The sequence below is a fragment of the Malaclemys terrapin genome, chromosome 3, assembly GCF_027887155.1.
Source record: "Malaclemys terrapin pileata isolate rMalTer1 chromosome 3, rMalTer1.hap1, whole genome shotgun sequence".
NCBI lineage: Eukaryota > Metazoa > Chordata > Testudines > Emydidae > Malaclemys > Malaclemys terrapin.
The window spans coordinates 203,626,120-203,653,561 of NC_071507.1; the positions used below are offsets into that span (position 1 = coordinate 203,626,120).

Here is a 27,442-nt window from a genome sequence, read left to right on the forward strand (position 1 = left end):
CATAAAAGCCCTCTGGAAAAATGCCCCTGCTGGGCTCAACCAGTTCCTAGGCAAGCAGCTCAGATGGGCTGCCTGGTTTAAATAATGTTGTGAGTGACGGGACACTTTACCACAGGAAGCACAGGAGTATTTTCAACCATACTAAACAGGAACACGTCAGTTCAACCACTGGTGACTGGGCTTGAGGGGGAAACCAGCCAGCCGGCGAGAGTCTACAGCTGGCGTAGGGGAGAGGCTAGAGGACCGGCATTGTCCCTTCTGGCCTTAGATAAACACAGCAGTGGGTGTAACTCAGTGAGCAGAGGTGAGGGGGCTGGGAAACGGGGCATGTTGGAAGGGAATGGGCTCGGGGTAGCCGTTAAAGAGGACAACGGGCACTGGCAGTACCTAGGTGGAGGCAGCTGCAGAAAAGGGAATGGACATGGCACACGCCGATCACCCTCCTGATCACTTGTATGTAGTATCCCTCTTCCCCCACACCCATGTCTCTTTAGACTGAAAACTCCTTGGGCTGATGTTCTTCTGTGCTTCGCTAGGTCTGGAAAGCGCCCAGGGCCAGATTTAGATGCCTGAAGATATAAAGACGCATCAAGCAGGACTTACAAAAGTGTCTAAGTGAGTTAGGTCCCTCTCCGCATCTTTAGGTGCCTAAATACCTGTGTCAATCTGGCCTCTGGTCCATTGTGGGCACTACAGCAACATTCATAGTGAAATGATATTAAATGAACAGCGTGCAAAGCAGTGAGGGCTGCTGCTTTGATCAGCCCTCAAGATTAGCAACGGCATTTCACAGGGCCTTGTACCCCCAGCTCCCCAGCCCTTCCCTTCCCAGCCCCCCTGGAGGTTCACTCTCAGTCGTGCGCAAATGCCCTGGAGCGAAAAGGAAGATGCACTGTACAAGAGAAAGCTATTTGGCTTGACACAGATATTGCATAACAATGTGGTTACAGCCTCGATCCAAACCCGGTTAGAACCAGCCGGTTCGGAGGGCTCTGGGGATCCCAGCCAGACTCCCAACCTCTGAATTAGAGCCATGCAGGGGAAGACTCAGGCAAGCGGGGTAGGGCAGGTGTCAATAACAAACCGCCTCAACCAGTTAGCGACACCACTCAGCTCCTGCTGCTCGGGATAGAGGAGTGCGTGCTGCACTGTTATTGCTAGTCATCAGGCATGGATGGCTGCAATGACCCCTCATCCCCCAGGCTTCCAGATGGCTCAGGGGATCGTTAACGGGTGACAGAGCCTCTCGCTCCTAGTTTGTTGGTTCAAATCCAGCCCAGGCTGGTAGTGACTGAAAGTCACTGAGATCCGGCAGCTGTTGGGTAGTTCATGCAAAGCACCTTATAAGGAAAGAGGGTGTTCGCTGCCGGTAGCCAGGGCGTTCTCCCTGTCCAATGCCACCACTTCTTGGCAGCTGCAGCCAAGGCCAAGGATGGAATGGGTCAAAGAAGAGCACCACCAGTTGGATCACCACCTTGAGTTTTCTTGGAAGGTCTCCCATTCAAGTACCAACCAAGCCTGACCCTGCTCAGCTTAGAAGCTAAAGAGACAACTTGGGTATCGACAGCCAAGTCACCTCTTCTTGAGCTATTCTCCCACGGCATCCTGTGGGCAAGTTCACATCAAGGTTGTGCCAGGGGTGGAAAGAGACAGGAAATTAAAATAAGACGGCCTGAAACAATCCAGCATCACGAGCAGCAGTTTTATAACTGACACGCCAGGTGGTTTCCTCCTTGATACCATGTAAACATTGGGAGGCTTTTGTATTTACTTTCCCTGCTTCAGGAGCATTTCAAATCCAAGCCACTCCTCAGACAAACACTAGAAGGAATAGATTCCCAGCCTGAGCTCACATCACACCAGGAGATTCTAGGAACCCGTGGGAGGTTATGGGGGAGGACAAGGGTGGGGGGGTCGGCAGACATACAGATACCAAGCGCATGTCAAGATGGTTTTGGCTGCTGTTCAGTTTGTGCCACACCACAGACTTAGACGTTAGGGCAATGGAAGAGATGTGTCAGATTATCCAGTTCATCTCCCTGCAAGGGTGCAATTCTTCCCTACAGTCCCTATATTCCCAGGAACTTTAGCAAAGGACGGGACATTCTCCCAAGAATCAGGGCTTTCCCCACTTCCCTTGGGAGACTCCTGCAGCCTAAATAGTTCTCGCCAAGAGTGAATTCTACCCAATATTCAGCCTCAACTTCTCCTGGCTCATCTCCACCACAACAGTCCTAGCCAGGACCCAGCAGACACACAGACATGGCAGAAGAAGGCTGAGCAATTTCTCTCTGCCCTCGTTGCTTGCCCCTCTAAGGCAGGAAGGAGGAGAGGATGGGAAACCCGACTGACCTGGGGGAGCAGTGGAATCTCCGTAGCCTTTCATATCCAAAGCCAGGACCCGGAAGCCAGCCTCAGCCAAAGCAGGGATCTAGAGCAGAAATAGAAAGAAACATGTGACCTTGGGAAACAGACTTGTGTCTGCTGTAGCTCGCCCACAGCTGGGAAGTGGACTTCCATTTATTTGAACTGTCCCCTTTTAGCATCCGGCACTATAGCGACGATGACACGTCAGTCACGAAAGCGAAGCTACCATGTGAATTCCACACGCTGGAAGGGGTGTAAGAATGACAACAGACACTGCTCTAGCAAATGACTGTAGCCAGCCAAACACCGGGTAAGACAATCCACGCCAGCTAGCACCACACTCAGAACGAGAGAGTCAGCCACTAAAGAGTAAAGGTGCCTTACATGGTGCATTGGCATTCAGATTGAGGCCGAGGCAAATTCCAGAGGCAGAGACCAAAAGAATAAACCCTGGATCAGTGCAGAGATTCCTCGGGGGTTAGAGGTGGGACGTGAACTTCATACTAGACATTCAATCAGCGAGAGGGAAAGAGGGCTGGGGAGCAGAGTTCATTTGTGCGCAATCACTTCTTGGCTGTGGGTTCAAAAACGTGCTTTGGGTCATAGAATCACAGAAGTGTAGGACTGGAAGGGACCTCGAGAGGTCATCGCGTCCAGTCCCCTACACTCAACGCAGGCTAAGTAATAACTAGACCATTCCCGACAGGTGTTTGTCCAACCTGCTCTTTAAAACCTCCAATGATGGAGATTCCACAACCTCCCTAGGCAAATTTATTTCTGTGCTTAATCACCCTGACAGTTAGGAAGTTTTTCCTAATGTCCAACCTAAACCGCCCTTGTTGCAATTTAAGCCCATTGCTTCTTGTCCTATCCTGAGAGGTTAGAGAACAATTTTTCTTCCTCCTCTTTGAAACAACTTTTTATGTACTTGAAAACTGTTATGTCTCCTTTCAGTCTTCTCTTCTCCGGTCTAAACAAACCCATTTTTTTCAATCCTCTCCCATAAGTCATGTTTTTAGACCTTTAATAATTTTTGTTGCTCTTTTCTGGACTTTCTGCGATTTGTCCACATCTTTCCTGAAATGTGGTGCCCAGAACTGGACACAATACCCCAGTTGAGGCCTAATCAATGTGGAATAGAGCGGAAGAATTACTTTTCGTGTCTTGCTTACAACACTCCCGTTAATACATCCCAGAATGATCTTTTTTGCAACAGCGTTACACTGTTGACTCATATTTAGCTTGTGATCCACTATGAACCCGAGATCTCTTTCCACAGTAGTCCTTCTTAGGTAGTCATTTCCCATTTTGTATGTGTGAAACTGATTGTTCCTTCCTAAGTGGAGTACTTTGCATTTGTCCTTATTGAATTTCATCCTATTCACTTCAGACCATTTCTCCAATTTGTTCAGATCATTTTGAATTTTAATCCTAAACTCCTAAGCACTTGAAACCCCTCCCAGCTTGGTATCATTCGCAAAGTTTATAAGTGTACTCTCTCTGCCATTATCTAATCATTGATGAAGATATTGAACAGAGCTGGACCCGGAACGGATTCCTGTGGGACCCCACTCGTTATGCCCTTCCAGCTCGATTGTGAACCACTGATAACTACTCTCTGGGATCGGTTTTCCAACCAGTTATGCACCCATCTTATAGTAGCTCCATCTAGGCTGTATTTCCCAAGTTTATGAGACGGTCATGCCAGATAGTATCAAAAGCCTTACTAAAGTCAAGTTATACCACATCTACCGCTTCCCCCCTATCCATAAGGCCTGTCAAAGAAAACTATTAGGTTGGTTTGACATATTTGTTCTTGACAAATTCATAGTGACTGTTATTTATCACCTTATTATCTTCTAGGTGTTTGCAAATTGATTGCTTAATTATTTGCTCTATTAGCTTTCAGGGTACTAAAGTTAAGCTGACTGATCTGCAGTTCCCCGGGTTGTCCTTATTTCCCTGTTTATAGATGGACACTATATTTGCCCTTTTCCAGTCTTCTGGAATCTCTCCCGTCTTCCAGGACTTTTCAAAGATAATTGCTAATGGCTCAGATACCTCCTCAGTCAGCTCCTTCAGTATTCTAAGATGTATTTCATCAGACCCTGGTGACTTGAAGACATCTAACTTGTCTAAGTAATTTTTAACTTCCTCTTTTCCCTACCAGGGAGAGGTGCGGAGCCCAGCCAGGCTACAGCAGAGCAGGACTGCGGTGCTGCAACAGGGTGGCTTGGCCCTTCTGGGCCGGAGGGCCTGGGGCTAGCCAACCCTGCCCACTGAAGTGGCCCTGCTGGGTCGGACCGGGTAATTCCCTATCAAAGGCAGCAGGTGGCTGCAGTGAAGGGGGAAGCTCAGGAAAGCTGCAAAATGTAAGAGGCTCCTGCAGGGAAGACCCCAGTACCAGGCGGGTTGGAGGTCAGAGCCAGAAACCTGAGACTCCCGCCAGTTAGGGTCCGGGACCGGCCTGTCAAAGCAGGAAGGGCCCCAGGCAGGAAGGCATGGGAGTAGGGTGTGGCTGACAGGAGAAGGAAGCCATGCCAGAGTCTGGGACTGGCGGCTTCGGGTCCTGGGACAGAGGGAGAGCTCCCTGTGTGGCAGATCAACCAGGGCCAGGTCTGAACTCTTGGGTTACCATGGTGGCCTTGGGCCCCCGAGGACTGTGTGACTCACTTGGGTTAAGACAGCTCCAAGTGGGGAACTGTCAGCCACAAGAGAGACTGTGTGGAGTTTAAGGGGCTCAACATGAGGGCTCAGAGGCAGCAGGGTGCCTGCAAAGTGACCGCTGGCCACGAGGGGCTGCTACAGGTGTCCCAGCAGAACTGTGTGCAGGCCCCAGGCTGGAATAGCAGTGCGGGGAGGCAGGGCAGAAGCAAGGAGCCAAGCGGAGAGGACAAGGTGGTGCCCCGCAGCACCTAACGCTTTGCCTTCGCTTGCTGCTCCCAGTCCCTCACGGGAAGCAGGCACATCACTGAACACCTAGAGCTGCATGCCAAGACTGTCGCTCGAGAGATCTCATCGGGGCTTCAGCCCAAACCATGCGCTCAGGGGACCTCCCACCAACACCCGGCAACTACCACCTGCCAGAGCATTGCTGGGCCAGGACAGTCTGTTACTGCTCTGAGTCTGCCAGGGCAAGTTCCCCACTCCTCCAAACTGACTGGAGGGGGGCGGGGGGGAGGACACTGCCATCACGGCCCGGCCGATCAGTCATTTCAGCAGAGCAGAAGGGGCTGGGAAAGAAGGAAGGAAGAGGTGACAAAGATGGAGGGAGGAGCTCTAGATTGCAGATGAAAAAGGGCGATGGGAGACACACCAGGAATGAGGTAGAGTCAGAAGTGGCCTCCATCCCTCGCCATACAGTCACACAAATGAGAACCCCCTGCCCTTTCTTCTCATGAAGGCCACACCGCTGTGTAACAAATGGCCACAACACGCTACACAGAGGTGGAGGATACACAGACAGCACCGCTGCCAGCCATTGGCCCGGCTTGGCATTACCTGGTACCTCCAGGAGAACCAGGATTCAGGGAAGCCATGGCAGAGGCACACCACTGGGCCATTCCCCATCTCGACAAAATGCAGCTGGACTCCAGGCTAGAGGAAAGAACAGGCAAATAGCACAAGTTTATTCCTCGCCCCACAGTCCTTCCCCCTCCATTTTACACCCAGCAGTTACGCCCCACACCCTTGCTGCGCGCTGGCATACGGAAGCCGACCCCAGCGCCTGGCACTCGAGTCATTGGCCATCCAGAACCTTAGCCCCGGCTGTAAACATTCCCCACCTTCCTGTAGCCCGGCCTACGCTGCAGCAGAGACCAGACCAGTGCTCTCTACCATCCAGTTTTAGAGGATTTGGCTTCCAGCCTGGCCCTCAGGAAACAGTCTTACATGGTCAGAAAACATCCCCCCCGTGTAAAGTCTCTATCCGCCTTGCTTGAATTTCAGCTCATTGCTGTTAAACACCACACTGTGTGCTCCCAGTCTTCATATACTGATATAGCCACCTCTCTCCCTCCACGGCGTTAACACCCTTCACATGCATGGAGAGGCCCCATTGTTAGGATACAGATATTCAAGCCTGTCTGGCCTATAAGATATTCAAGCCTGTCTGGCCTATACTTTAAGAATTTAGATGTATTCTTATCACTTAGCTAGTTATAGAGGTAGAAAATCATTGTCTATCTATGTCTCTCACTGTGACAGTCTGAGGCCTTGTTTAGTCAAATTGAAATAAGGCAATCTGGGGCTTTTAGGAAGGTGATCTGATCTCGCACCTCCAGATAAAGGGAAGAGCCTAGAACATGTAACAGGAAATTTAATGTGATAGTTTTCTGTCTGGTAAGAACTCACTTATCAATAGACAGCTGGAAAACCCTTATGTCTGTATAGATGTAGTTGTGAAATCCTCACTTCTGTATTGTTTTGTATGTTTATTTGCATGGTTTCTGTCTGGTTCTGTAATTGTTTCTGTCTCCTGTATAATTAATTTTGTTGGGTGTAAACTAATTAAGGTGGTGGAATATAATTGGTTAAATATGGTTAGTTAAATCTCAGTAAAATGATTGGTTAAGGTATAGCTAAGCAGAATACAAGTTTTACTATATAGTCTGCAGTCAATCAGGAAGTAAGGGGGGGAAATGCGAACAGGGACTGGGGGTGGGAGAATTGGGATCATGTTTAGTTAATGGGGGGGAATGGGAAATGGAACAGGGACATAGGTAAGGGTCTGTGGAGTCAGAGCTGGGAAGGGGGACACTGAGGAAGGAAACTGGAATCATGCTTGCTGGAAGTTCACCCCTATAAACATCGAATTGTTTGGACCTTTGGACTTCGGATGTTGTTGCTCTCTGTTCATGTGAGAAGGACCAGGGAAATGAGAGGATGAAGGAATAAGCCCCCTAACATCCATCACTGGATACTAATGGCCCTCAACACCATAGTACTGGGACACTTAGCTATCAAGATGGCTTTCCTAACACACCGTTCGTTACAGCCTACCTTGATTGGCACATAACCATGGGTCAGGTTCCCTGGGTCACACGCAATTGGCAGAGTCTCTTCATGGCCAAGAAGCTACACGGTGAATAAAGAAAGTTCTCAGTTCTACACCAGACCCGCCCCCGCTGCCAATGTTGGTGCCCAGCAACACAGCGGCCACAGGCTGTTTGCCCCTTTCTACTGCTCAGCCAGCCTTCTAAACCAGCCCCACCCTCTTTGGGAAGCTTCCGTCATTCAAAATGGTCGTAGCTCATTAGGCCTCTAACTCAGGGGTTCTCAAACTACCTTGCACCACCACTGCCTTCCGACCACAACAATTACTACACAACCCCAGGAGGGAGGACCGAAGTCTGAGCCCACCTGAGCGCCGCCAACCCAAGTAGGGGGCTAAAACCCTAGCCTGAGCCCCACCGCCCTGAGTGAGGGGGCCGAAGCCTGAGCCCCGCTGCCCCAGGCCCCAGCAAGCCAGCCCTGGCGATCCACTTTGGGGTCCCACCCCATTCTAGTACACCCAGGATACTGCTCGGCCTCTTGGGGAGACCATCAATGAGGAGGGCCAAACGTGCACTAACTTTGGTGGTGGTTTGCATGACATGGGCACCTGCCACGTAGGAGACAGAATGAAACACTTGGTTTGTTCTTTCTGGTAACCTAAGCTACCAATCACCTACCCAATGGTGGTAGCTGCCGATCAGGCCTGGATTGGAGCTTGTGACCTTCAGGCAAAAGGCTTCGTGCTCAACCACCAATCCTCTGAACTATCCATTTCCACTCAAGCGCGTAGGCTAAAGCTAGGCACCCAAATGGGAAGACATTGGGCACCTAGAGTCATATTTAGGCAGCCAGGATGGGATTTTCTTTAGAAGTCCCATGACTGTCAGTGGGATACTTTTGAGCTCAAAAGCTTGTCTCTTTCACCCACAGAAGTTGACCCAATAAAATATACCTCACCCACTTGTGTGTCTGATAAAATAAAGGTCAAAGTCACAGTGCACTTCTGCACAGCAAAGTCCAGCCTCTGCTAACATAGCTCGGTGAACCATTAACCACGCCAGACAACTCTCCCAAGGGTGAGAGAAACGGTAGAAGTTATAAGGAACCCTCTGTAGGGAGATGGGAGAGGAGCCGACTTTACAAAGTGTCAGGAAGAAGGAGCCTTGGCAGACGGCACTGCAACGTATTAACCTATGAGCAAGGGAAGCATGGAAAGCTTCACTCAGGCTCTGCAGGTGGTAACATGATCTGCTTGTGATTCAATAAGCCAACATTAGTCAAACACTGCAAAAGGTGAGAAAGGCTGAGTGGAATTACAATCACTAGCACCTTAGCCAAGGAGAAGCCACCACTTAGTACTGATCCTCAGGGCACCACACTATTAACCTCCTTCCGTGCTCATTAAAGTCTTACTTTGGTTCCTACCTGACAGTTCTTAATCCATCACAGGGCTTTACCTCCTTATCAGATCCACGTGTGGGACTTTTGAAATGAATTGTATCCGCCAGATCTTTTAACATCCTCCTCTATTTTGCTACCTCTTCTACAGAATTCTAACAGATTAGAGCGGCAGGATTAACCCTTCCAAGAGCCGGACTACTTTGCTCCTGTTTTATTACATTCACCCAGGTACTTCGTAACTGAACCAAGTTCTTTTCTCACTCTGGATTGACAGCAGTGTTAGTAATGCCATCGCTACAACCGAGTTACTCAGGATTGACAGTGGCATAACTGACAGCACAATTTGACCCTCTGTCTTTAATGGAGATGGGCGAAATTAGGGCATTTTTAGTGTTGGGCAGCCTCATCTTATCTGAGTTTCATTTTGCAAAGCCAGGAGTGATCTGGACCTGGGCTGAATTTGACCTGAACTCTTAAAGGACAAGCACACAGCATTTTAGCCTACATTTTGCGAGGGATTCTGAGTCCGCTAACAAAAACAATAAATTGGAATAAAATTACCATCACAACCACATTCAAAAAAACACCGTACAGTACAGGGTCAAGAGAGCCACTCCATGGAAATTTCGCTCTAAACGATAGTAGGCTAGACAAGAGCAGGAGTCTATCTACCATAGGTTAGGATATTTCTACAGCCCCCAGCTTTGCGGTATCTAAACTCTGAACTATGTGCTCTGTCCAGAGGGAGGAGACAGTAAATGCACAGATTCAGAAAGCACTTAGCCACTAGATACCTGAATTCCACACAGGTCCTGCAGTTCCTTCAGGGCAGCATCGTTGTCCTTGACCAGGATGGTGGCTATTCCCATTTCCCGGGCTGGCTTTAAGTTCGCTCCGATGTCATCCAGGAAAATAACCTGGATTCAGGAGAGATTCAGAACCTGGGGTCAGTCAAGGGAGAGGAGAGTTTTGGGGAGTACAAGGAGAAGGGGACGTTGCTGTGATTCCCCAGTGATTTGGGCCAACAGATTTTCACGTCAGTGTCTACGGATTTTGGGTTCCCAGCTTGAGAAGCCCTGGTTCACAGCCGACAGGTGTGCCCAGCACTTTCGGAAAGCTAAGCCCCTTTTGTATGTCTAGTTGGGTCGCTTTGGGCAGTCTTTGCCATTGTCCCGTAACTAGAAGTAAGTTGTGCCTGCACCTCCTGCGGTTTCGCCTTCAGCGCGCCCAGCGCGTACTCGTAAATTCGAGGGTCCGGCTTCTTCAGACCGACGCGGCACGATTCGATCACCAGATCAAAATGCCTCCTCAGCAGGGAGAGCACAAGAGCCGTGATGGGTCTCTGAGGGCCGTCATCTATCCAGTTATTTGTGAGCACACACGTCCTGAACCCTGTAACAAACAGACGGCTAAATGGGTCGCGGGGCTATTCAGACTGGGAACGGTTAAGGAGAATCCTCCTTTCCGCCACCCAGCTGTCTATCAGCAATTACACATCTCATCTCTCTATGTCCACTTCAACCACAGAGGATCTCAAAGAGCTTTACAAACAAAGGGCCCATCTTTGCGAGGCTCTACTTATGCAAGGTGTGAGACTTTATAAGTGTAATATAATATTTCACTGGAAGGTGACAGGGCCAGAAAGAGTTAATTAACTCACAGACTAACCTGACCCATGGGTGAACTAAGACTGGTTAGGAAGATAGGTAAATGAATAGAGCTTTGAAATGCAAGTCTGCATTGTTAGAGATCGAAAGGTAGATGTTTGCTCAGGTACATTTATAATGGTACTTGAGTAAAACAGTATTATTGTCTATATGTCTCTCTGAAGGTTCTGGTAACCTGTATCTAAACTGTTTAATGGATAAATTACCCTGTGCTAATTGCCGGGATGTTTGGGAGAAGGAGAATTAAGCCTATTGTTTTCTCAGGCCAAAAGGCTGCTGGAAATGTATAAGAACCTTGGGACACGATCCTGCTTCATCTCAGATCTGCTTTGGGTTTCAAGAGAGGGAAACCTTAAGCCACAAGGATTGAGATCCCCAGTCATTGACTGGAGCCACCCTGAATATGGACATTGGACTATAACCTATGGACTATTTCTAAAGGGACTTTTGGCAACTACAAGCTCACCTCTGCTATGTATCTGAACCTCAAGAGTTGAATTCAAGTCTGTCTGTATATTGATCTTTTAACCAACTCTTCTCTTTTTAAATAAATTTTAGCTTAGTTAATAAGAATTGTCTCTAAGCGTGTATTTTTGGTAAGATCTAAGTTATAATTGAACCTGGGTATGTGGCTGACCCTTTGGGGTTGGAAAAACCTTTTTTTATATGATAAAATAAGATTTTCAGTAATCATCATCATATCTGACGTGTGTCTGGACGGAGGCCTGAGGCTGGGCACTTTAAGGAAACTGCGTTGTTTGGACTTCTGAGTAACCAGTGAGGTACTATAGAAGCTGTTTTGTGCTGGCTTGGTAAATTTAAGTATTGGAATATCCACCAGTGTTTGGGGTTTGTCTGCCCCGTTCTGTTTGCAGTTGACCCTAATTGAGTGACCTCAGCTGGCTCCCACGGGCAGCACCGTCACAAGGTGTCTTTACTCCTGAAGTCAGTAGAGACCACTCGAGTGAGGACTCCCTGTTGGGCAAGGGGTGCACGATCAAGACCTTTTACCACCACCCAGTCACGTAATCCTGTTCAGAAATTTACCAAGCTCCATCTTAAGGTCAGGTAGGTTGTTAGATGAAGAGCACACCGCTTCTGTTATACAACAGTTTGGGACAGGAAGTTAAGAAGAATCCCACGTCCCATTGAGACTGTTGGTGGAATTTAGGTAGGCAGAATGGAATCCGGCCACCAGCAGAGGTTTCTGCTTCTGGCCACTGGGTTGAAGAAATTGGCAGGACTTCATTTTGGGAGATTGAACAGTCCCTCTAAGGCAGCCACTCCATGCGGATTTGGATGCCGTCTCTTTCTAAGGCGGTGGTTCGGTTGCTCGGGTCTGTTTGGCCTAGTCCCAACTGAGGATTGGGGTTCTTTTTAGTTTATTTCCAATAAATCTAGCTGTTCCCAGGATTAATGCAAACCAGGTTTGATCCAAAGCCTATTTGAGCTTCAGGGGAAAGAGTCCCACTGACTTATAGTGACTATAATTCCCTCAAGTATCAGAGGGGTAGCCGTGTTAGTCTGTATCCACAAAAACAATGAGGAGTCTGGTGGCACCTTGAAGACTGACAGATTTATTCGGGCATAAGCTTTCGTGGGTAAAAACCTCACTTCTTCAGATGCATGGAGTGAAAATTACAGATACAGGCATAAATATACTGACACAAGAAGAGACGGGAGTTACCTTACAAGTGGAGAACCAGTGTTGACAAGGCCAATTCAGTCAGGGTGGATGTGGTTCACTCCCAATAATTGAGGAGGAGGTGTCAATACCAAGAGAAGGAAAATTGCTTTTGTAGTGAGCCAGCCACTCCCAGTCTCTATTCAAGCCCAAATTGATAGTGTTAAAGTGCAGAGCTACAATTCATTTGCAAATGTCTCTTTGCAGTCTGTTTTTGAAGTGTTTTTGTTGAAGGATGGCTACTTTTAAATCTGTTATTATTGAATGTCCAGGGAGACTGAAGTGTTCTCCTACTGGCTTTTATGTGTTACTATTCCCGACGTCTGATTTGTGTCCATTTATTCTTTTGCGTAGAGACTGTCCGGTTTGGCCAATGTACATGGCAGAGGGGCATTGCTGGCACATCATGGCATATATCACATTAGTAGATGTGCAGGTGAATGAGCCCCTGATGGCGTAGCTCATGTGGTTGGGTCCTATGATGGTGTCGCTAGAGTAGACAACAGGGTTTGTTACAGGGATTGGTTCCTGGGTTAATGTTTCTGTGGTGCAGTGTGTAGTGGACTGTGGAGTGGCTGGCTCATTACAAAAGCAATTTTCCCTCTCTTGGTATTGAGGCCTCCTCGATTATTGGGAGTGGACCACATCCACCCTGATTGAATTGGCCTTCGACATTGGTTCTCCACTTGTAAGGTAACTCCCTTCTCTTCATGTGCCAATATATATTTATGTCTGTATCTGTAATTTTCACTCCATGCCTATGAAGAAGTGGGTTTTTTTACCCACGAAAGCTTATGTCCGAATACATTTGTTAGTCTTTAAGGTGCCACCGGACTCCTCGTTATTTTAATAATTTCCCCCTCCTCTGGAGTTCTCTTAGTGCCTCCAAAGCGGCACAGTGTTACGGAGATTGCTAGACTGTTTAGTTAATTGTTAAGTATCAAAGGGGTAGCCGTGTTAGTCTGGATCTGTAAAAGCAGCAAAGAGTTCTGTGGCACCTTGTAGACTAACAGACGTATAGGAGCGTGAGCTTTCGTGGGTGAATACCCACTTCTTCGGATGCAGTCTATAAGGTGCACAGGACGCTTTGCTGCTTTTAGTTAATTGTTGTTGGCCTGGTGACAGCATGTCTAATTTATTTGGTATTAAACACACAGAGAGAATATCTAATTAGTCAAGTAATAGTAAGTAAATCTCAGGGAAATATTTTGAAGATAAAAAGCCCCATCTAAGCCCCACGATTTCATTGGTTAGAGGATCTGGAATGGTTTGCTGATGAGTGATGGCTATCTGCTGCTGCCAGAGACCAACAGCAACCAGTGCTTTGGGAAAGGTGCGCTGTGGGAATTCATGATAACGTTCCATCCCCGGCCCAAATGTATCATCAACAGCCACAGTCAGTAAGGGATCATAAAATCATCGAATCTCAGGGTTGGAAGGGACCTCAGGAGGTATCTAGTCCAACCCCCTGCTCAAAGCAGGGTATTTCCTAGCATCAGGCACTCCATTTATAGGGAGCAGAGCTCTCCTGAGAGACACGTTGCCTGCGAAGGGATGGCAATCCAAGCAAGACAAGACAAACATAGACGAGACACAGGATATTGGTACAGGGGAGGCAGGGTGCAGGGTTACTAGTGATGAGAAAGAGGATGGATTGCTGGAAGCAGCAAGTGTTCAAGAGGGATCTGGAATAGAACCACTTGGTTGATGGCAGAGGAGGGCAGCATGGCAGGAAGGAAATGAAAGTCAGGGAGGTGAATGGGTAGAGCACAAGGAACAGGATGGGGTTCAGGGTGATGCGGGGGAATGAGATCAGAGATCCAGATGGGAACAACATTGCTAAGACCATTTTCCAACATGGCTATTCTCCATTGTGGTTAAGCAACACCCAACATGGGAGGGACTCTGCTGGTCCAAACCCTCCTATGGAGTGACCACCAGTTAGCCTGCAGCACGGTTTCTGTACCTGGCTGTACCACTGTCGGGGACAAACATTAGGGTGGAGTAAAAATCCATGTGACAGCCACTTAAACTCTAGCATGGACAAGCCAGAGATTTTGCCTGCATTGCCTTCAAGCTGCAAGTCAAAGTCTAACTGCACTAAGAAGAGTCCTTGGAGAAATATTGGCAATCAAATACAGTGGGTCTACGAAAGGAAGAAAACCAGATCTAGTCTTCACTGCAAACATTAGCCATGTTTAAACATGGTTTTAGTCCAAGCAATTTCTGTCCACAGTGGCAAGCAGTAAGCCCATTTCCTAACCATGTTTTAACCTGGGGACATTCCAGGGTTGAGACATGGCCCTTCAGTGTATCTATAAACCTATTTTTTCTGTCCACATAGGCAAAGAGAAACTCTATTGTAACAAGAATGGACCAGGGTATCATGCCTGAATGTGGTCACTGGTGTAGCATAGCTGGGTGGGAAGGAATGCTAACAGCAAGCAGCCATCACTTACCATTGTTCCTGAGAGTTACAGCAGCTTGAAGAACAGCAGTATTGAGCTTTCCTTGTGTCGTAAAATCCTCAAAGACCTGTGCTACGGAGAACGTCTCCGGGAGAGAAGCCCCCGAGGAGGCAGCAAACTTCTTGCAATCCTCTTCCAGCTCCGAAACCATCTTAAAAACCACAGAGTTCCCATCACCCAAAGGAGATCAAGTTACATCTCAACACACGAGAAAAAGTCACTCAAAATTCCGAGTCCCATCAATACACATGCGCCACACTAACTATTTCCTAATGAACTTTAAGGGTTACCAATAAGCTACTACACCTCTACCCTGATATAACGCAACCCGATATAACACAAATTCGGATACAACGCAATAAAGCAATGCTCTGGGGGGGGGAAAGGGGGGCCTGCGCACTCCGGTAGATCAAAGCAAGTTTGATATAACGCTGTTTCACCTATAACACGGTAAGATTTTTTGGCTCCCCGGGAGAGTGTTATATCAGGGTAGTGGTGTATTAAAGACCCCTCTCCCCCAGAAAGCAGGAATGAAAGGATTTAGCCAGAAGGGATAAAGGAACCAAGTACATTTTGTTTTAGATCTAATGAAATAGAGTTGGACATAAGCCAAGTAATTAATCTACCACTGGTGGAGGCTATTTCTCATGGTGAAACTGCCAAGCTATAGCAGACCTAAGCCCATCCTGAGGCCAGACTAGCTAAGCGTGAACGCCGCAAAGTTACCGTTGTCAAGATTCAAACCTAGCCCCTTCTTGGCCCAAAGGCAATAGCTTCACCAGGTAAGCCAAGAAGAAACCTTGTCTTGGCAGGACATCTGCACAGCTTGTGTCCAACACAAGTCGTGCCCTGCCCATCTGCTCAGCTGAGATGATCTCTTACCTGAGATAAGGCGATCTCCCCTCTCATCGCTCTGGCATAGGGACCATCGGGGCCTGCTCCAACGATGACATTTTGCAAAAAGTTCCTAAAAAAATCAACGAATACATTACGGTAAAGGAACGAACAAGCAGCAACTGGCTCCAGGATGCTGCTGTCAAGTTACAACTTCCTGCAAGGCAAGGACCGAGCATTGTCAATGCACTGGCGGGAACCCATTCAGCAGTTCAGTTCTACTCCGAAGAGGGACTCCCAAGAGAGCTTCTCACTCCCCAGGGATCTTTGATTCATCGAGTGGGGAAAATGTTTATTCCTTTGTCTCCTGTTGACACTGCAGAATGCTGAGCGAGAACGCTGGATATTATTCTCCTTACGCATCATCTACCCATTGGTCCTGCAAGCCTCAGAATAAAAACCAGTAGCATGGGAGGGAAAGTCACTTACGGAAAAGACGTCATCTTACTTGAGAGCAGAAGGCCTCCAAGTCAAACATGAGAGATGAAAATGACCTATTAAGCTAGTGGGCTAAATTAATCCCTGGTGCAACTCCAGTCAAGTTAAGTCGTAGAATAAGCTTGGTTCATCCCTTGCCACTGCAGTGTGGATCCCAAGACTCTCCGATGCTTTGTACAGTCCAGAACTGGAGTTCAAGTGCTGAAGCTTCTATCACTTCCGCTAAATGAATACTGGTGGCCTAGTAGATTTTACCTCAGGAAAGCTTTTGTGATGTTCATCTCAGATTTTCCCTTTGCTTCGTTTCATCCCATCACTGATTTGTACTGGGAGGCAGCGCGTGGCCTAGAGGACTGGGACTCCTGGGCAACCTTGGGAAATTCACTTCACCTCCCTGTGCCTCAGTTTCCCCCATCTGCTTAACTGGGATGATAGTGACCTCCTTTGTAAAGTGCTTTGAGATCTGGTATTAATTGAAGTTGTTTCAGGATTGGGGCCTCAATGTTCGAGCCCTGTGCGGATACAAAATTTGCATTTGCATCTGATCCGCAAACACGGTCCGCGGAATCCGCAGATTTGCAGGACTCTGCTCATTGTGACTATCTTAGGTACTACTATGGCCCCATTACCCTAGTATCTCAGCACCTCACTGAGTGCTATTACCCCATTGTACAGATGGGGAATGGAGAGAGATGAAGTGACCTGGCCAAGGTCACACAGCGGGTGTCTGTGGCAGAGCAGGAATCAATTCCTGGTCTCCCACAGCCCAGGCTGGTGCTCTAACCTCTAGACCAGGGGTGGGCAAACTTTTTGGCCTGAGGGCCACATCTGGGTATGGAAATTGTATGGTGGGCCATGAATGCTCACAAAATTGGGGGCTGGAGACTCTGGGCTGGGGCAGGTGGTTGAGGTGCCGGGGGGGGGGGGTGTTGAGGGCTCCATCTAGTGATGCAGGCTCTGGGGTGAGGCTGAGAGGTTTGGGGTGCAGGAAGGGTGTTCCAGGTTGGGACCGAGGGGTTCGGAGAGCGGGAGGGGTATCAGGGCTAGGGCAGGGGGTTGGGGTGTGGGGAAAGGCTCTGGGTTGCAGGCTCCAGGCGGCGCTTACCTCAAGCAGTCCTGGAAGCAGCGGCATGTCCCCCACTCCTACGTGAAGGTGCAACGCCAGCCATGCGGCTCTGTTCACTGCCCCTGCAGCTCCCACTGGCCGTGGTTCCTGGCCGATGGGAGCTGCAGAGCCGGCGTTTGGGGCGGGGGCAGCGGGCGGAGCCCCCTGGCTGCCCCTACACTTAGGAGCTTCCAAGCCCCCAACTCTGCTCTCCGGCTGGAGTTCGAGGGCCAGATTGAAAGGTCTGATGGGCCGGATGCGGCCCACAGGCTGTATTTTGCCCACTCCTGCTCTAGACCATCCTCTCTCCTCCAATTCTATGCACCTCTCACAGCAGCACACAGGGTGGCACTTTCACCCTCTAGAACAGAGGAGAGCAAACTATGGCACATGGGACCCTCCTGCCCAGCCCTTGAGCTCCCAGCCGGGGAGGCTAGCCCCCAGCCCGGGAGGCTAGCCCCCAGCCCCTCCCCCCGCAGCCTCAGTTTGCCGTGCCGCCAGCGCTCTGGGCAGTGGGGCTGCGAGCTCCTGCCGGGCAGCGCGGCGGCATGGCTGGCTCCAGCTGAGCGGCACGGTTGCCAATCCTGCTGCTCTGAGCAGCATGGTAAGAAGGCAGGGAGGTTGGATAAGGGGCAGAGGGTTCCAGGGGGCAGACAGGGAGCAGGGGGCGATTGGATAGGCGTAGGAATCCCAGGGGGCCTGTCGGGGACAGGGGTGTGGCTAAGGGGCGGTCAGGGGATAAGGAGCAGGGGGGTTGGATAGGGGGTGGGGTCCCAGGGGGCGGTTAGGGGTGGGGGGTCCCAGGAGGGGGCGGTCAGGGGACAAGGAGCAGGAGGGGTTGGATGGGTCGGGGGTTCTGAGGAGGGCAGTCAGGGGGCAGGAAGTGGGAGGGGGGGATATGGGGTGGATGGGGGCGGGGGCCCAGGCTGTTTGGGGAGGCACAACCTTCCCTACCCAGCCCTCCATACAGTTTTGGAACCCCAATGTGGCCCTCAGGCCAAAAAGTTTGCCCACCCCTGCACTAGAGGAAGGAACCTTGCAATGCCGCTGCTCCAAAGCGCTTTCCCCTAGGGGGCGCCCCGGCAGCAGGACCGCAGAGAGGGCACCCATCCACATCAATGACTAACCCAGCCCCCACAACGAAGGGCCGAGAGGGAACTTTAAAAAAATAAAATAAAAGCCCTTATTTAAGGCTCGATCCTGTGAGACGCTGGATGCCCTCGCCTCCCACTGGCTGCCCACCAGCATCAACGTCTTGCTGGTCAGACTACAGAGCAGACGTGGAACTAGAGGGCTCTGCTACCCCACCTCAATAGTTTTGTGCCACCCAAACTAATGCCTCTCCCTCCCCATTCCCCCCCCCGATTACGCCCTGCAAAGTGCCACGATCCCGTCTGCGTTAGCAGCTAAATGTACAGCTTAAAACTACATTAGTTCGTTTAATCTTCCCGGATTAGCTTAATCCTTCCGGCCCCTCCAGTCATTTTGGAGAACTTTGTTCTATCAAAGGTTTGAGCAACAATTTCTCAGATACCTGGCTCCCGTCTCACCAGGATCCAGCAGGTAATGGAAAGTCTGACACATCAAAAGAAACATCAGAAGCGACAGGAGGAGCTAAAAGGCTCCTTTTGAACGGCAAGTCGCATCACAGATCAAGTGGGGCCGCTCCAGTTTGTTGCTGACATTAAGATGGTTTAAATAATCAGATCACAGCCAGTCCAGCTCCCTGCCAATCCAGGTGTCAAGGTTGATTCCCCACTCTGGCACTTCAAGTGCAGAAGGTGGAAGCCCACAAGGATTCTAAAAATTAATACTGGCCACTCCAGGCTTGTATTAAACTCCCAAGGTTACAGCTTTTCTCTGACCTTGGATGGGATGGTGGCAGCATCTACCAAGTGCAGAACCCCTTTGAGAGGCTGGGAATGTGCACGTGGGAATTCCTCCTTGTGGGGCGCCCTCATGCCCTCTCCCCCCCCCTTCGGGGGAAGAGCTGAGGAAAAAAAGGGAAATCAGCTGTCGCCACCAGCTAATTAAACCTCATGTGCACAAACCTCTTAAGACACAGAAATCCAATCCTGTTCTTAGAAAAGGTAAATTGTATTTAAAAAAAAACATCTGGAAACTCAGGCTATTGCTAGATTTTAAAAGAGTAACTACAAGAATTAAGCACCAAGAATAGCTTTCTTGAGGTCCCGCTTAAAGGTTACTAGCAAAACAAAAGCACCTGGGGTTAGCACAGAAAAATCCACAAGTCATAAAGAAACAAAGAGAGAGAAACCTAATCGTGTTTCTTCCTAGCCATTCCTGATCTACTTACATAGCTGGGGTTTCAACGGAGTAGTTTCTAGGTATGATACTGAGGATTTTTCATACCTGGCCCAAGCTTTTTACAGCTTAGTTCTGCCCTGTCCACCTCTCCCCGGGAGAACAACAGACAGACAAAAGGGGAGTCTTTTCTCAATTTAAAAAAGTTATAGCCTTCCCACTGGCCCTTTTGGCCAGTGCCCACTCATTTCCTTTTACCTATGCAGAGCAGTGAGACTTTTTAACCCTTTACAGGTAGAGCAATTAGAGAACAGCTACTAATAGGGATTTTATAGCTACTGGCTGGCTGGGTGTTCATAAAAGGAAGCTCCCCCCCCCCCCCCCCCCCCCCCCCCCACACACACACCCATTTATCACAGCAGGCTAAACCCCTCCAGCACATTTTCTAGTGTATTGGCCACTCTGGTTGCCAGCAACCCAAACATAGGTTCCAACGCTCCCCTAGTCACCGCTCTCTTGACAGGTTTCCTTCCCCGGTCCCTGCTTCATTTCATCTTCTTTCTCTACGTGCCACACTTCGTTGTTAGACATCCTTGAAGATGGCTATGCTTGGAAAGATTTAATTACCGATTTAAAAAAAAAAGGTAAGTGTCAATTTCACCGAACACGCACAAACCGAGGAAAAGTATTTCCATCACGTGTAGTACAAAAAGTGCTGGTGGAGACCTGAGAGTTTGATTTAAGGATATTTACTTTATATATTTTGACTTGTGATGTTGACACTTGGTGTTTTAACTATGATAAAGCTTTAACAGTTTGAATCTCTCGGTCTACTCTTGTTAAATGAATGTCTGATCCCCCTCTAGGGTTGCCAACTTTCTAATCGCACAAAACCAAACACCCTATCCCCGCCCCTTCCCCGAGGGCCCCACCCCCCACTCACTACATTCCCCCTCCCTCAGTGGCTCGCTCTCCCCCACTCTCACTCACTTTCACTGAGCTGGTGTAGCGGGCTGGGGTGCCGGAGTGGGTGTAGTTCCAGGCCAATAGGAGTGCAGAGCTGATGTTCGGAGCGGGGGGGGGAAGCGCACAGAGCCCCATGGGCCCCCCCCTCGCAGGAGCTGGACCTGCTGGCCAGGGCACAGCGCAATGCCAGGACAGGTAGGGACGAGCCTGTCTTAGCCCCAACCAGCACCGCTGACCAGACTTAATGGCCTGGTCAAAAACCGGACACCTGGTCACACTTTTCCCTATCTGCAGAAAAGGACCTGTGGATTACAGAGGACAAGAAGCTGGATATGAGTCAGCAGTGTGCCCTTGTTGCCAAGAAGACTAACGGCATATTGGGCTGCATTAGTAGGGGCATTGCCAGCAGATTGGGGGAAGTGATTATTCCCCTCTATTCGGCACTGGTGAGGACACATCTGGAATATTGCTTCCCGTTTTGGGCCCCCCACTACAGAAAGGATGTGGAAAAATTGAAGAGAGTTCAGTGGAGGGCAACGAAAACGATTAGAGGGCTGGAGCACATGACTTACAAGGAGAGGCTGAGGGAACTGGGCTTATTTAGTCTGCAGAAAAGAAGAGTGATGGGGGATTTGATAGCTGCTTTCAACTACCTGTGCTGAAAGAGTGAAGGGGGGTTCCAAAGAGGATGGAGCTCGGCTGTTCTCAGTGGTACCAGAAGACAGAACAAGGAGCAGTGGTCTCAAGTTGCAGTGGGGGAGGTTTAGGTTGGATATTAGGAAACACTATTTCACTAGGAGGGTGGTGAAGCACTGGAATGGGTTCCCTAGGGAGATGGTGGAATCTCCAGCCTTAGAGGTTTTTAAGGCCCGGCTTGACAAAGCCCTGGCTGGGATGATTTAGTTGGGGTTGGTCCTGCTTTGAGCAGGGGGTTGGACTAGATACCTCCTGAGGTCTCTTCCAACCCTGATATTCTAGGATTCTATGATCCCCCTTCCCCGACTGTCTGAGCCGCCCTCAGTTCCTTGCAATTGTGAACATTAAAATTGAAAAAAAATGCTTAAAAATACACATCAGTGTTATCGAAGTGATATAAAGGTTAAAGCTGAATTCTGCCAAGCATCTACCAATGGCTCCAACACTGCAACGCAGCAGCACCGGAGCACCCGGACGCATTGTGCCTACAGAGAACAAAACGCCTCCCGGTGGGCAGAGGCTGCACAGCTGCTGCAACGCCCTTTGAAAGGGCGAGTTCACGGGATCCACCCTGCTGCCCAGTGCAAGGTACCGAGCCACGAGCAAGCCCCCTGCTGCCCACCAGCGTTAGGAGACTCCAGCCCGGCGCTGAGGGGTTTCCATGGACAGCGGCTGCACGCACAACCTGTGTGGGGACGCATGGCTTAGCACAGCCTTAGCCCGGCGCTTGTGTAACCCACACACCCCCTGGGTGTGATGTTCTGTTGTTTGTGGTTGTTTAACCAATTATATATCCACCTAATGGTAGTTCCAGCAAGCCTGCATTTCTCCAGTTTATCAGAATAGGGTTGCGAACTTTCTACTGGCACTAATCCGAACACCCTTGCCTCACCCCCTGCAAGGCCCCGCGCCCCACTCACTCCATTCCCCCTCCCTCTGTCGCTCACTCTCCCCACCCTGACTTGCTCATTTTCACCGCACTGGCTCAGGGGGTTGGGGGTGCGGGAGGGGATGAGGGCTTCAGCTGGGGGTGCGGGCTCTGGGGTTGGGCCAGGGATGAGGGGTTTGGGGTGTAGGAGGGGGATCTGGGGCATGGGGTCTCATCCCAAAATTCTGGGGTTAGAGAACAATGTGGGACCCAGTTCCCAGCAAAGCATTCCATATTCCAACCTGTAGTAGAGAGAGAGCCTGGAGCGCGAGGCCAGACTCAAGGCCTGAGGCCTGAACTAAAATCAGCAAAAGCCAGGTTATGAGCAAAACTCAGGCCCTGTCATAAAGCAGACGCTTGCCTACAGGTTCACTATCCGGTACATGAACTTGACAAAGGCACGGCTAGTGGTGCAGAAACACAGGCACCCTTAAGTAGTACTAGGCACCAGGTATTCAAAGAAACGCAGTCCAGAAGGTTGGCACAGACAAGGACAGGAGGACAAGATGATGGATGGAGAGGTTCTGTTTGAACAAGCAGGTACAAGGTGCAGGCAAGGCCGCCTTTAGGCCGATTCGCGCCTAACAGGGCCCCGCGCACTCACCCCGGCGGCGGTCGTCTTCGGGGGCCCGCTCTCCCGGCCGGGAGTGCGGCCAGCCCCGTGAGCCCCCCCGGCCCCGGCCAGCAATCGAAGTGCCGCCCCGGGAATCGGGCCCCGCACCTGCTAAAGCCGGCCCTGGGTGCAGGGTTGGTAACTAACCACCTCAGAGGTGTAATACATAACTTGGTTGTGTCAATCTATAATAGGATTGCCAACCCTGCAGGATTCTCCTGAAATCTCCAGGAATCAAAGATTAATCTTTAATTACAGATTATGTCATGTGAATACATCCAACCAAAACTGGCCACCCGAACGTATAAGAGAAATAATAGCAGGGGCACCTTTGTTCAGCTCAGGGGGCAGCCGAAACGCCCGCTGCTCACTGAGCGGGTACCACTGTCGTGAGCGCACATGTTAGTGTACCTGTAACCACAGGGCCAGGGCACTAGCACTGTGCTTCGTCAACAGTGAACCTGGCCGAGCGCCTTTGTCACCGAACCAAGTTTGTCTTTCTGGGTAGTACTAATACCAGTCACTTTTTTTTTTAAAAAACATCATCTTAATAAAATTTTTAAATCTGCTACGAGGTGCAGATGGACACACTGATCGTTGGAGCCCTGCGCGCCTGGGACCCCTGCAACAAGCGTGTGCTGCGGACCTGCAGGATCGGTCGTCGCTACTCATGGGTCATGCGGCGCCTCATGGTCTCAGACACCAACCGATGGTCCAGGGACATCTACATCGAGCACATCACCGGCCACCGACAGTACCAGGAGGCGTGAGCCAGAGTGACATCGTTCTCCCGCTACGAGAAAGGGACCAAGCGACCTTCTCCGTTGGATCATGAACTGGAACCGTAAACTCCCTGAATATTAAATCTCACCAAATGAGGGTCAATCCATCCTCATCATCATATCCACTCATTACACTCCACACCCGAACATAGCCACTCCATGAACTTCCTACCCTCATATCTCAATGCCTGTACTTTGACCCATCAACCTTTTACCCCCAATCGGGGATATTGCAGATTATGTATTGCTTATGCCCCCCGATCTTAAACCAAAATTTTGCACCCTCAATAATCTGCACGTTATGCCCTGATAACCAGAAACTTCTATGCTCAAACTCTGTACTGTTCACTTTTTTTTTTAAAAACATCTTAATAAAATTTTTAAATCTGTTCTTATCAGGGTCTGCTGGAACATCTATCTGCGCAGGGCTGGGACAGCATATGAAGAGAACACGCCCCCCAACAGACAATGAAACCTAGTCATTTTGATCTGTAACCTTGAGCCGGTAACAACTCTAATGTGTCTAGGACTGTCTGTGCTGTGAAATGAGGCAGCTCTGAGGTAAGAGGTTGATTGACTTCTCTGTGCTTTATGCTTTAACAAAAGCCAAATTAGTTTAAAATGGGTATTAAGCTCCTGGAGTCACGTGACTACTTGAGACCCTCAGCTTTCATTTTATTCGAAAGTTTCTAGCCCTCATGATTACACTGAAAAGCTTGAAAATATGACCACCAATAGCGACACCAGAATATAAACAAGTCCCACAATATTTATTCTATTTTTCAATACGCATGATTTTTAAGCCAAACTTTCATTTTTGGAAAGCATGGGGGTAGAAAGGGATTCGCAATCCAGCCCACTGTTCACTCTAGAAAGACACACATCACCTCTTTGTAGTGTGTTGCAAAAGGTTGATACCACATGCCTTCCCATGTGTCCAGTTGCTCCTCCCACAGAGATAAATTCCCATAGGTATGTTCTGGGTAGAAGCTTGCATAGATTCCTGGCTCACAGCTGGCCAGATTTCGCTCTTAAGTGCGCCCAAATTGCCTCACTGAATGTAAAGGTTGGATCATGGTGGAACAGAAGAACCTGGCCCACTCCAGGGTAGACATTGGGCCAAACTCTCCCCAAATATACAAACCACACAACCACAACAATGCTGACGTGATCTCACAGGTGGAAAGCAGTTTGGGATGACGTTTAGGAGTGAGACGGGGGTAACGTGCCCAAATCTCTTGTTCTGTCACTTTCTTGTGCGCTACAAAGTGTCAAAGACACCAGCCATTTCATTCCACCTTGTGCTCTGCATCAGTACGAGAACCGTCCATGAGAGAACCCAAGCCAAACCCAAGGCCAGATTCTCAGCTCCTGGAAGTCAGTGCAGTCAATGGCGTGGTAACCATTTATGCCAGCTGAGGATCTGGCCCCAGCGTACAGTGAGAAAAATATTCAGGAGAAGATGGAGACGTGGAAGGTGAGTTTACTGGCACATGAACCCACGGGTCAGCTTCGTTAGCCCCATTCACTGACATGCAATTTCCATATAAACTCCAATTTTGGCTCATTATATTGGAAAGCTGTTTCCCTTATTATGGTCACCCCCGCAATATCTAACCTAATCTCCCTTGCTGCATATTAAGCCCATTCCTTTTTGTCCTACCTTCAGCAGAAAAGAAATCACTTCTCCTCTTTATCACAGCTCTTAACATATTTGAAGACTTATCACCCCCACCCCCACCACCACCAGTTTTCTTTTCTTCCAGATTAAGCATGCCCAGTTGCTTTGAGGTTTCCTCACAGGTCAAGTATTTGCTCTCCTCTAGACTCTCTCCCATGTGTCCACATCTCTCCCAAAGGGTGGTGCCCAGAACTGGACACCCCAGCTGAGGCCTCACCCATGCTAAACTGAGCAGGACCGTTACCTCCTGTATCTTACCTACGGTATTCCTGTTAATACGCCCTCTAGAATGATATTGGCCTTTTTTACAACTGCATCATGTTCATAATTCTCATGGAACTTGTGACCCACTAAAACCCCAGATCTTGTTCAGCAGTATGACCTGTCTAGCCAGTTAACCCCCACCCCCATTTGGTAGCTCCACATTGGATTTTTCCTTCTTAAGTGTAGTTCTTGTCTCTATTGAATTTCATCTTGTTTACTTCAGACCAACTCTCCAATTTCTCAAGGTCATTCTGAACCTCCCCACACAGCCCAGGGTACACAGGTGACCTGAACCTCCTTCCACACGTCCTGCAACCCCCCCATACGCCAAAGTACACAGGTACCCTGAACCTCCCACCACACGCACTGCAACCCCCCACAGCCCAGGGTATACGGGTGCCCTGAACCTCCGCACACCTGCCCTGCAACCCCTCACAGCCCAAAGTACACAGGTGCCCTGAACCTCCCCACACACACCCTGCAACCCCCCACACCCCAGGGTAGCCTGTATCCCCCACCTTACGGTACAAAGTCGCCTTGAACCATCCCAAATGCATGACCCCACGATGCTCCGAACCTTCCCCCCAAATGCCCATCACCCCCCACCCTAGGTACAAGGGGGCCTTGAATGCCCCCCACATACCCTACACCCCCCCACCCCAACGTACAAGCTGCCCTGCACCCCCCCATGCCTTGCCCACACCCGCCACCACAGTGCCCGAACCCCCCTGCGCCCTGCACCCCCGCAACCACACGCCGCCCCCGAGCCGTGCAGGTGGAGTAAAGGCTGGGGCTCTGAGAACGCAGTGCGGGCGGCCCCGAGACACACAAAATTAACCCATTATGTCTATGGGCTTCACTGCCCCGGCAACCCGAGAAACACGCTCGGGCGGGCGCGGACTAGCGCCTACCTGGGCAGGTGCAGCGACGCCTCGTAGCGGCCGAAGGCGCCCAGCGGGCTGGGGGTGAAGAGCACCCCGCCCAGGTCGAACAGCACCAGCCGCCTCGCCATGACCGCCGCCGGAGCCGCTCTGGGGAGCCGCGGCCCCTCTATGGGGGGGGTATAGAGCGCCGGGCCCCGCCCCTCGCCCAAGCCCACCCTCTCGCCCGGCCACGCCCATCCGCGCCGCCGGGCCACGCCCCCTCCCGGGCCACGCCCCTTCTGGCACTCCAGCCCTGCCTCGAGAGCCAGGCTCCTCTGGGTCCTAGAGCCCGTTGCAGGCGCCCTGGTCTCGGGAGCTGAGACCCTGCCCCGTGGGTGGTTTGGTGCAGTGACATCACAGCAGTATAAGCCCTGGCAGGGGGCGGGGCTCCTTAGCAGGGCACGTGCGTGGGGGCCAGACTGGGTCAGACCAAAGGTCCATCTAGCCCAGTGTCCTGTCTGCTGACAGTGGCCAATGCCAGGTGCCCCAGAGAGAATGAATAAAATGTGCAATGGCCAAGTGATCATAGAATCATGGAATATCAGTGTTGGAAGTGACCTCAGGAGATATCTAGTCCAACCCCCTGCTCAAAGCAGGACCAACCCCCAACTAAATCATCCCAGCCAGGGCTTTGTCAAGTGTGACCTTAAAAACCTCCAAGGAAGGAGATTCCACTACCTCCTTAGGGAACCCATTCCAGTGCTTCACCACCCTCCTAGTGAAAAAGTTTTTCCTAATATCCAACCTAGACCTCCCCCATTGCAACTTGAGACCATTACTCCTCGTTCTGTCATCTGCCACCACTGAGAACAGCCGAGCTCCATCCTCTTTGGAACCCCCTTTCAGGTAGTTGAAAGCAGCTATCAAATCCCCCCTCACTCTTCTCTTCTGCAGACTAAACAATCCCAGTTCCCTCAGCCTCTCCTCATAAGTCATGTGCTCCAGCCCCCTAATCATTTTTGTTGCCCTCTGCTGGCCTTTTCCAGTTTTTCCACATCCTTCTTGTAGTGTGGGGCCCAAAACTGGACACAGTACTCCAGATGAGGCCTCACCAATGTTGAATAGAGGGGAACGATCACGTCCCTCGATCTGCTGGCAATGCCCCTACTTATACAGCCCAAAATGCCGTTAGCCTTCTTGGAAACAAGAGCACACTGTCGACTCATATCCAGCTTCTCGTCCACTGTAACCCCTAGGTCCTTTTCTGCAGAACTGCTGCCTAGCCATTCAGTCCCTAGTCTGTAGCAGTGCATGGGATTCTTCTGTCCTAAGTGTAGGACTCTGCACTTGTCCTTATTGAACCTC

The 27,442-nt window shown here is 50.1% G+C and overlaps 1 protein-coding gene across 2 annotated transcripts in view; it reads right to left on the reverse strand.

Moving 5' to 3' along the window:
- LOC128834350 (bifunctional epoxide hydrolase 2-like) overlaps nucleotides 1-27,442 on the reverse strand; it is a 102,118-nt gene that overhangs the window by 65,047 nt on the left and 9,629 nt on the right. Inside the window, exons 1-8 of one of the 2 annotated variants that reach the window (XM_054022983.1) lie at nucleotides 26,126-26,264; nucleotides 15,465-15,549; nucleotides 14,574-14,733; nucleotides 9,965-10,155; nucleotides 9,558-9,680; nucleotides 7,369-7,443; nucleotides 5,869-5,964; nucleotides 2,353-2,431 (exon numbers count right to left, since the gene is read on the reverse strand). In XM_054022983.1, coding sequence (XP_053878958.1) covers nucleotides 2,353-2,431; nucleotides 5,869-5,964; nucleotides 7,369-7,443; nucleotides 9,558-9,680; nucleotides 9,965-10,155; nucleotides 14,574-14,733; nucleotides 15,465-15,549; nucleotides 26,126-26,226 — 910 coding nt within the window. In that variant the 5' untranslated portion in view covers nucleotides 26,227-26,264. Of the gene's footprint in view, nucleotides 1-2,352; nucleotides 2,432-5,868; nucleotides 5,965-7,368; nucleotides 7,444-9,557; nucleotides 9,681-9,964; nucleotides 10,156-14,573; nucleotides 14,734-15,464; nucleotides 15,550-26,125; nucleotides 26,265-27,442 lie in introns of those variants that run through there. The other variant, XM_054022982.1, reaches the window with a different exon arrangement.